A 10501-nucleotide genomic window follows, 5' to 3' on the forward strand; every position below is an offset into this window, starting at 1 on the left:
TAGTTCATTCAATATTATGTCAATAAATGACTAAATACTGTTCGCAGAGACTGAAGGAATAATCTATATCTTTTGTCTGACTGACACTTAAAGGGATAGTTCTGAGGTCTAAATGAGGTACTTATTCATAGTCAGTGTATTACCTACAGTAGATGGCGTTGGAAAGTGGATGGTTTGTAGAAGCAGACAGGATTTACCGCACACAAGCAAAGCAATGTACTGCTGTGGACGGGACCGGCTGCAATACATATTTTAGAAACCTAAAAAAAGATCTATATCAGTTTAAGTGTATATGTTTAGCATATTTTTCCTGGTTTATCTTGCCATCAGACAGCCTTTTCAGATGGGGAACTGAAGCCACTATCTATGCTCTCTTCAAAGCCACCAGACTCCTTAGAAAAAAACTGTAATTTTACCATGCAGAACACAGGAGTTGCTGATCTACCGGTGCCTCGATCGGTTAGTTTGTTTGTGTTATTGTGTGACTTTGGTGTTTTAAAGGGTTCGGATTCAACAAAGTGTGGTGCTCCTGTCTGCTTCTCCAAACTGGGGCGTGCCGACTGCCATTTCCTGTAAGTACTACACTGACTATGGATATATACCTCATACAACCCAACTTCAAAATATCGGAACTATCCCTTTAATGATGTTACTCAGGCATTTTTTAGGCTGTGGTGGCATTTGGAGTCAATACCCCTATTTAACCAAAAACAATAGGCTGAATGGAACAGATAAAAAATTAACTCAACAGCAGTACTGTATCACAATCTATTACTTGAAGTCCACCATTGATTTTACTGACAAAGCTATCTTTAACTTCATTGAATCCAGCTCTATGGATTCCTCTACTGCTATTTAACCTGGCCTGTCAATAATGACCAGACAAGGGTAAAGAAAAGCACAATGCCACCTGAGGATGGATCCAGATAAACAGATCTGAAGAAATAAAGCAGGAACATGAATTAAATCCTGTCGGAGTCCTGTAGTATTGCAACACAAGTCTTATACTTGGATACCAGCGGGTTACTTGAATCATTTTAGGGCTGCAACTAATGGTTATTGATTAAGCTCTCCTTTATTTTTAATACAGAATATACAGGTATGGGCCAATATCTAAGCTTATTTCAGATATATCATATCAGTGTATATGTCAGCCACTAAGTAACGAGAAACCACCGTGGCAGCATGTGACAGTACAGAAATGTTAAAATGATTGACAAACTATATTGCATTTTAAATTGCCTCAATCTGGGAGCACTGATTAATTTCTTTTTCTACTTTAAAATGTCCTGCTGTGTCAATCTGTTTCCTGGAAATTACCTTTATATCCAACTAATTTGCAACAACAGCAAACATGTTTTGAGAGAAACATCAAGTGACATCACTTGAGGCCATTTATTCACTTCACACAGCTCCCTCTGGAGCCACAAAACGCTTTATTAATACACTGTATATACTACTTTTTTTTCAAATATGTAGTATGTAATTGGCTACTCCCCAAGACCTTTAAATGGACTTTGATGATGTGTAAAATCAGCGGAGTTCTCCTTTCATTTTCTGTCAGTTAACAAATCAGCTTTGTTTTAGCACTACATCCTTTAAAGGGATACTTCGGATTGTTTTTAAATCGGGTTGTATGAGGTACTTATCCACAGTCAGTGTATTATCTACAGTAGATGGCGGTCGGCACGCCCCCAGTTTGGAGAAAACAGACAGGAGTTACTGCACAGAAGCAAAGCGATGCGCTGCTGCGGACGGGGCCGGCAGCAAAACATATTTTAGTCACCTAAAAGGAAGGCTCACATAAAAAAATCCATATCAGGTTTAGGGCACGTTATATTCAGAATATTTTCACCGCTTTACCTTTCCGTCAGACAGCCCTTTCCAATGGGGAACTGAAGCCGTTGTATCCATCTATGCTCTCGTACATTGCTTTGCTTTTGTGTGGTAACTCATGTCTTTTTCTCCAAACTGGGGGCGTGCCGACCGTCATATACTGTAGGTAATACACTGACTTATACACTGACGTTGCAGTGTAAACGTCATACTTTTAAGGAACAGATATTCACACTAACAGTTTATTCTGCTTCACTAAAAATGTGTGAGGACAATTACTTATGTCTACTGAGAGGTGTGCAGCAAACTCACTTCACACTCACTCCTACACAAATACAACAGGTTCCACAATACAATGACTCATTTTGACAGTGACTGTTCTAAATAATGTCAGATATTTAAAACACAGCTGACATCTCAGCTTCAACTGTGACTAACATGTTGCCGATGTATCCCTTGGCACAATGATGGATGAGTAAAAGTATTGTAATTGGTTAGTAGTTCCATGACAACGCAGTATAGGCATGTGGAGCGGTAGGTTTCTACACAGTATCTCTTTTAATCCACAACTCCTCTCGGCAGCCCGACAAACCTCACCAGACACTAAATCTCTAGGTGTGTTTGACTTGTTTGAAAAGGCAACTTGAGTGTAACCTCTGTCACTTCTTACAGCAGGGGGTAAAGTTATGACTTTGACATCCCCTTGAACTGTGTGAAACGCTATGAAGTCAAAACAAACAAAAATAACTACAAGATATATTTCTTAAGACTCTGAAATCTCCCAGATAAAACCCTGGACATGGATTAAAACTAAATCCTTAACAAAAACAGATTTAGTCTGTGTCTGGGTTTAACTCTGATCTAGGACATGCATCTACAACGTCAACAATTAAAGAATGCACTCATCTACTGCAAATCACTTTAATAGAAAAGCTCATATTAGAGCTCAATGACGCTTTCATGGAAGTAATTGTGATTAACAATCAGTGAATGGGAAGAAGAATTACACATTATGCTTTTCATTCTGTTTTAATTTATTATACTATTGCCCAGAAAATTGAAATTAACATTAAGCGTGTCTTTATTTTTGTAACTCATTTGTGCCCAAAGACTATATTTAGCATGATAAGGAAAAAATGCCACAACATTTGTTCTGATTGGTCAAAAGTCTTGAAATTTGGTACGGACATAGTTTGGAAAAGTATCTAAAAGTACAACTTCGACATTTTAGATCACATGAAAAAGCACACTTTTATTAATAGTAAAAGTCAGGATTTTTTTTTAAACTGCATATATGTGCATATCTTTGATGTTCAACTTGTTATGAGTTCATAGATACCAAATACTTGATTGTGCTCCCTGTAGTTTCTGAGATACACCCATTTTCTTATCATACTATACTGTATAGTCTTTGGGCACATGGAACTACTATGTATTTCCTATAATATAATGGAATCTATTGCAAAAACAATAGTCATGTGCCCAAAGACTAGATACATTTTGATAAGAAAAACTCACTTTTCAGCCAAATAGTTTGATCCATTTTGAAAGTTTCTTCACATTTGTGTTTAAGTAAGCCCACAGAACACTTTCAGTTGCGATCACAATTGAGTTAACTGAATGTGTGTGCTGTTAAACTTGAGTAACCCCTTTTGTGCAGATCTTGTGTGCAAAGGCGGTTCTCCAAGTGTCAGCCCTTCATTTCTTTTCTCTTTTTTCCCTCCTGGTACAAACACAAGATGTTGCTCAGTGTGGTCTGCAACCGACTAGAACAATTACACTGTCCTGTCATGTGACCTGTGTGGCTCAACCGCCGCCTCGCCTGTGTGTATCTTGCCACCTATTTGCTTATATATATTGTGTGAGGTTTAAAAGCGTGTGTGCATGATACTGCTAAACTGCAGTCCACAAGATGCCTCTGTCTCTGCAGGGTGAGGTTGCACTTGACTACGCACACCGCCCATTGTGAAAATGCAAAGGCTCCATATTGTGTAACACTCTACTGTCGGATGTTATGAGAATGTATAGTGCTTGTATTCAATGCTTGCAAGTGTTACATATCACCAAGAAATGAAATTTTGGTCCATTTGTCGTTATGATAGTAGCATTGATGAGCTACACTGGTTTGGAGTGTTGGACCTACCTATCTGCCAACACTGTCTAATCGCAAACATATTGGTAATAATTCAGAAACACTGATCCTTGTTTAAGGATCATAAAACGATAATTCTGTTTGTCGAGGGGCCTGCACTGTTTACAAATGACCACATCCCAGTCTAGCAGATGTTGTTTCTGGCTCTGTTTACGATGATAACTTTACAGCTCTGCTGTAAAACAGCTTGCCTCCGGCATTGAAGGGATAGTTTGGATTTCTTGAAGTGGTGTTGTATGAGGTGCTTATCCATAGTCGGTGTATCAGCTACAGTAAATGACGGCCGCCACTCCCTAAGTTTGGAGAAACAGACGGGAGTACCAGCAAGGGAGCAAAGTGATGTACTGCTGTGGACGGGGCCGGCAGCAAAACCTATTTTAGCCATCTACAAGAAAGATTCACCTAAAAGAAAAATGTCACTTTAAGTGTATGCTATATTTAGAATATTTTCACTGCTTTCACTTGCCCTTTCAGCCGTTACCTATGCTCTCTTCAAAGCCACCAGACTCCATTGACAAAAACAGTAATTTTACCTCGCAGAACACGGGAATAGCTGTAAAATGAGAACATTTCGGTGGGCGGTGTTTGGTTTTGGCTCATCTGTTTTCAACATGGCAGCTGGGTCGCAACCTCCCTCATTTTACAGCTAAACAGTACACTTAAATATGTTTCTGAAAACATTTGAGGAGAGAATTAGGCATTGCAGTAACAGAATCTTGATTCATATTTGATCCGCGCTGCCTAGTTTAACCGTTGGATTCAAGTTTGTGAGTTTCATAAGCAGTGATTGACAGCTGTACAGAGACTCCTCGGCTCTGATTGGTTGCTTTTCTCGGACACGGTGAAATCCTGCAAATGCTATTAGGAGCACAGGAGGACACACAAGAACATGATGTTTTTTCACAGATGACCTGTCTCATGCACCACTGTCAGGATATAGTGACCGTTTTATAAAAATAACTTTTTATCCCATTTGCTCAAAGTTACCAATTGCAGCTTTAATATCATAGAAGACTACTAAACCAGAAAATATTCACATTAAGAAGCTAGAACGAGAGAATTTTTGGTATAAAATGACTTCAAGTATTGACAAATAGTTCAGCTCTCAATAATCTAATCGGATTCACAAGGTTCTTGCTGGTCCCCTCAAATGATGAAATATAATAGATATCCAATCATGCATTTTGTCTTTGACTGAATGCATGAGCCCAACGGTGCTACAGCTGCAATATGTTTGACTCTTCTAAAACTGTTCAAAAGCTATTTTACTGCATGTCCCTGAAGGGTTCTGCAAGCTTTCAGAGAACTGAAGGAGGTTTAATATATCCGTATTTCATTTGCTCTTTTGCACAATTACATAATGACTGAAATAATAGGCAGTGATATTATGGATTTCACAGTCCCCCTTTCAACAGTCCTCCAGTCTAGACACTAATGCCCTTGTGGGCTAAATCTCTATCAACTCAATCATCTACAAAGGCATGGTAATTCTAAAGAAATGAATTTTGGCACTGTGCTGGAAATAACCCTTTTCAGCTATCATTAACCTCATTAAATACTTTATTGCCTGATAAATTCCTGCAAAGCCTCCTTTATGATAAGATCTGAGTTAACTTAACGGCACTGATGTGTCATTCAACACAAGAATGTTCAAGGCTCAACTGAGAAAGCATCAATCCAAAAGTCCAAGACTTCACTCAGTTTGTGTATTATTGATGTAACCTATATTTGGTATTGATTCCTTTAAAAAAAATATTGATAATATATTAATATACAATACATACAAACATGGGTGGCTGCAACCAACTGTTTTCACTATACTTTAGTATAATGTTAGTGCCAATACAGCCCGAACATATTTAGCTGGCCCGTGTCACATGACTGTGGAAACCATGTGACATCAGAACCTAGCACAGAGCGGTGCACAGTGGCACACTTTCACATCAAAACAAGTGCCACACAGCAACACAAGTAACCTCTTCAAACATTTAAAAACAACACACCCCCTCTAGCCCTTTTGGTGTCCTATAGGCAAAATTCGTATTTGGAGGACCCCATCCATGCCCTATGCCACACTAGGGTTAGGGTTCAACCCCCCAGAACCCAAACCCCGTAAACCGCAACACACATCAGACATCACAATGGCTTTAAGACAAAAATTACGATTTTTATTTTCATAAACAACTAAATTTATTATAATATAAATAAACAATTGGTCCCTGATATTGTTGGCTTAAAAGTGTTTAGTCAGTTTCACTACAATTACCATGATTATTAACAAATAAGTGCGGCCGGGTAGATGAAAAAGTGTGAGAAAGAGAGTTACTGGGGTGAAAAGTGTAATTTATTCTTTCTTTCTTTTAATTTATTTGTTCATTTGTTACCTCAATGCAGAAAATGAGGAAGGGGCGCCCACCGGCATTTATTATTATTTTTATTTCTTTTTTAAGGGGCAACCAGCCCCTTAATGGTTGGTGTGTCATGTGATTTGCCCTTGAGTTTAATGATCTTTTTTTTTTTTTCAAAAAAATGAACATTATTTTTGAAAAATCACAATTAAAAATTATCAGTATCGTGAAAATTGTGACAAATCAAAAAGTAGTACTAGTATCATACCTATTTAAAAAAGTTTTGGTATTTATGTAAGTTTTTATTGGACTTTATTAGTTGTAACCCACAGAAGACATTCCACAAATGTATACCATGATCTGCAGATATTTCACTATCCACAAACATGTATTTTTGTATTTGTGTTATGTAAAGTCACATTCACAAAAATACAGGGCTATTTGCAACTAACTTACTCTGTAAATACACTTTAAGGTTTACATGTTTTGTGGATAGTGAAATATCTGCAGATCATGGTACATATTTGTGGAATGTCTTCTGTGTCACCAATAAAAACTTCCATAGGTATTGCCCATCCCTACTAGCTACTCCAACAGCATGGATTAATTTCAAACTAAAACTGAATGATGGCTCTTTAAAGCATCAGAATTAGCATCTTCATGTTGCTGCTCCTCCATGATAAAGACATTTAAGATGACACATGCACAGTCAGGCAGGAAAAGTGGCCACTGAAAAGAGTCAGGACATTGTGCAGCGCATACCTGAGTAGCTGCTGGTTCTCATTAGCTGGCTTCACAGGGTCATTCTTCTTTGTCTTGAACTTTAGGAATTTAAAAACCTTCTTCTCTCCTTCATTCTTGTCCTTCTGCTCCACCGGTTCGTCCACGCTCACTTCTCTCCTGGAGAACAAACTTTTCAGAGTCTTTCTGGTGGTGCTCTTCTGTGCCATCTCTACCTGTTAATGTCACCGAGGTGGCAGCACAGCAGTTACGCGTTTCACAGACTACTTTCCAGCTGCTGATCGGTTCATTAGAAGCTGATGAAAACAGTCGCGGAGTGGTGGAAAGCTGCACGGATACCTCTTGTTGACAGATGTCAGCTGCTACTCTTGCTGCCTCATTTTCTGTGCAGTGCTGCAAAGAAGCTCAGGTGTGTCGACACGCCTCTCAGGAGCTACACCCACATCCCACATCAGACAGCCTCCCAATGACAGTCTGCTGTCCACTGTTATGCAATACTGGCTAAATATATAAGGGTTGAACCGCTTATATCAATATCACTTAAGTTAGTGGTTATCACTTTGTTCCTTATTGCAGGTATGTGCAATATGTTAGTATGTATTATATGTTGGCCCTATGTGTGTATGTATGTATGTTTATGCATGTGTATTCATCTGCATCCATTATAGTGACTTTGAGTGACTTAAATTATGTGCTTTCTGTGGTATGTCTACATCTCTTCTGTTCAAATAATATTTAAAATTTGATCACAAATATTCTTTTTTGTTTTAATTGGAAGAACATTGTAAGGCATATAAATTACAGAGCAAATAAGTAGTCTTCTCATTTTCATCCATTTTTCCCTCCCACCCCCGACAATACAGGAATTAACCAATATAACATTAAATGTGATAAGACTTAAGGCAGTAATGACACCAAAATTAGAAATACACTAGACACATGAAATAATAAAACACATAGAATATTTACATAACCCCAAAAAAGAAGATAATAATAATAATAATAATAATACAAAATAATAGAGATTAAAAAAAAAAAAAACATAACGCCAATCCAACAAAACAAATAAGGAGGCTCAGTCGTCACAGCCAGGCAAGGAGGTCAGAGATTCAATATGGTTTAGAAGAGGTTTACAAGTTTTTTCAAAAAAATTGAGGGAACCCTTGAGGGAAAATCTAAGTTTCTCCAAACCAATGGACACTAACACATTTTTTTTAAATTACTTTAATGTCCTAAGAAGTCAGGGTGTTAGTAGTTTGCTTTTATGATACGATGTTCCTAATTTTCCGGTATTTCTTAGGTCATATATGGAATATCTGTCTCTCCATCTTGATAGAGGGCGGTGGATTAAACACACCAAGGAGGGAAATAAATAAATGGCTTTATCGGTTTGTCCCTGACAAAGTCTGATTATGTCATGTTTTATAAATATATTAGATAATGTTATATACTATATATATAACCTGTATGTTTATAGGATCCATGCCTAATGATGGGAGATAATAACTGGGAGCGCTTGCAAGGACACAAATTTGGAAACGTTCAGGACTACAGATAATTAGCCTACTTCAAATTATATCCTTTGTACCTAATGATAAGAAGAATAATTATAATAATAATAATCCTATTGCAAGATTGCCTCTAGTTATTGTTATTATTATTATAGATTTTGTACCTAATAATAATAATAAGAAGAAGAAGAAGAAGAAGAACTAACTACTCTAACTAGAAACCACCTTGCAATGGGGTCACCAGCTGCGACACCAAATCGTTCCAGGGACGCAAATTCGGGGGGGCAACGGCCCCTTGCCCCCCCGAATTCCACCCCCCCTTGCTTGAACCACACCCATCTCCAAACTTGACCTTCATTTTGACCTCAACTACACACCCGTTAAGTTTTGTGACTGCATCTTGCACCGTTGTGACGCGATCACAGTGACAAAATCTGTCCACAAACAGACATATAAACACCTGGCAAAACATGCCAAACCTCCTCTGTGGTAGTTCCCGCTACAGTAGGTGTCTCCAGGAACATATTTTGCCTTGTTTACACACACACACACATACACACACACACACAGACTCACAAAGTGAAAACGATACCAGCAATTTACAGATCAGGTATCTTGTAAAATTATGAAATAGCTCCTCATTGTGTTTACCTGCACAGTGTGAAAACACAGTGAATGAATGGCGACACCTTGTGGTCTCTATGCAGTTTGCAATGTGATCACTGATGAAAGGGCACAGAACTACTGAGGCAGGGCCGTGCACACATTAATATGCATGTGGCTTACTCTGCCACTAGATGGTGCTACCAGCATGCTGAATCAAACCAAAGATGGCAAGCTGCTGAACAACAAGTAAAAGTCAGTTCCAGTGTGTGCTACTTGTTTTGATTAGGACATGACTATAAACATGTCAATAAAAGAAATAGATACTAAGCTTTTTCCCTCTCCGTGGCATATAGAAATTGCTGTCAACATTTGCTGTGCCTTTAAATAAAAAAAACACTAGATTCCCAGAACAATATATGCACATGCATGTTTGAAAAAAGTGATAAATCCACTTAAAACTTACATGTGATACTGTAAAATGACATAATTTTGATAATAAAACACTAAAGTTGCCTTATATTGCTAACAGTAGCCACCCACGTTGATTGCACTGATAATCATGAGGAGATAAGAGAGATAAGAGACTGAAAACATGAGCTCATCTTTATAGGGAGGGTAATTAAAGTGAAATCCTTGTATCCTTCATTGTGCTGGGATTGCCTTACAGCAGCATTCAGAGACACAGTATAGTAACCTCTAAAGTCCTATATTATTATTACACAGTGCTCAATTATGTATAAATTTAACATTGAAAAAAAATTATATTTATTTTCACGTTTATGTTTTTTTAATTTTTTAATTTTTAAATTTATTTTAAATTATTTATTTTAAATTTATGTTATATTAATTTTTAAATGTGTGTATTTATTTATGTATTTATGCATTTATTTATGCACAATTTTCTCTTTGCATTTCACCCGTTATTCCTTTCCCTAAACATATTAATTTCTGTATTCTTTTCTTTGTACAGTTCTTTACAATTTTTTTTTAATGTATTGCTGCCTCATTATTCAAATTAGGGAGCTGTCAATCAATTATTACTCATCCATTTTTTATTTTGGCAGGTTCCGTCCTCTTAGTGCCGATTAAAGACATTATTTTTGCAAATCATTAGTTTTATAATAATTTATATTTTTGCAAATGATAATTTATCACAACATTAAATTGCTGTATTTAATTTTAAAAAATTCACGAGAAAAAAAGTTGTAATATTAAGAGAATAAAGTCAGAACTTTACAAGAAAAAAGTCATAATATTACGAGAATAAAATCATTATTTTACGAGAAAAAAAAAAGTCATAATATTAT

General features: G+C 37.1%; 1 protein-coding gene across 1 annotated transcript in view; it reads right to left on the minus strand.

Annotated features, from left to right (window-relative positions):
* crybg2 (crystallin beta-gamma domain containing 2) overlaps positions 1-7429 on the minus strand; it is a 58490-nt gene extending 51061 nt beyond the window's left edge. The window contains exon 1 of the mRNA XM_074612637.1: positions 7101-7429. Coding sequence (XP_074468738.1) covers positions 7101-7286 — 186 coding nt within the window. The 5' untranslated portion in view covers positions 7287-7429. The remainder of the gene's footprint in view (positions 1-7100) is intronic.
* Between the last annotated feature and the right edge of the window lie 3072 nt (positions 7430-10501).

Source organism: Sebastes fasciatus, chromosome 17, assembly GCF_043250625.1.
Source record: "Sebastes fasciatus isolate fSebFas1 chromosome 17, fSebFas1.pri, whole genome shotgun sequence".
Lineage (NCBI taxonomy): Eukaryota > Metazoa > Chordata > Actinopteri > Perciformes > Sebastidae > Sebastes > Sebastes fasciatus.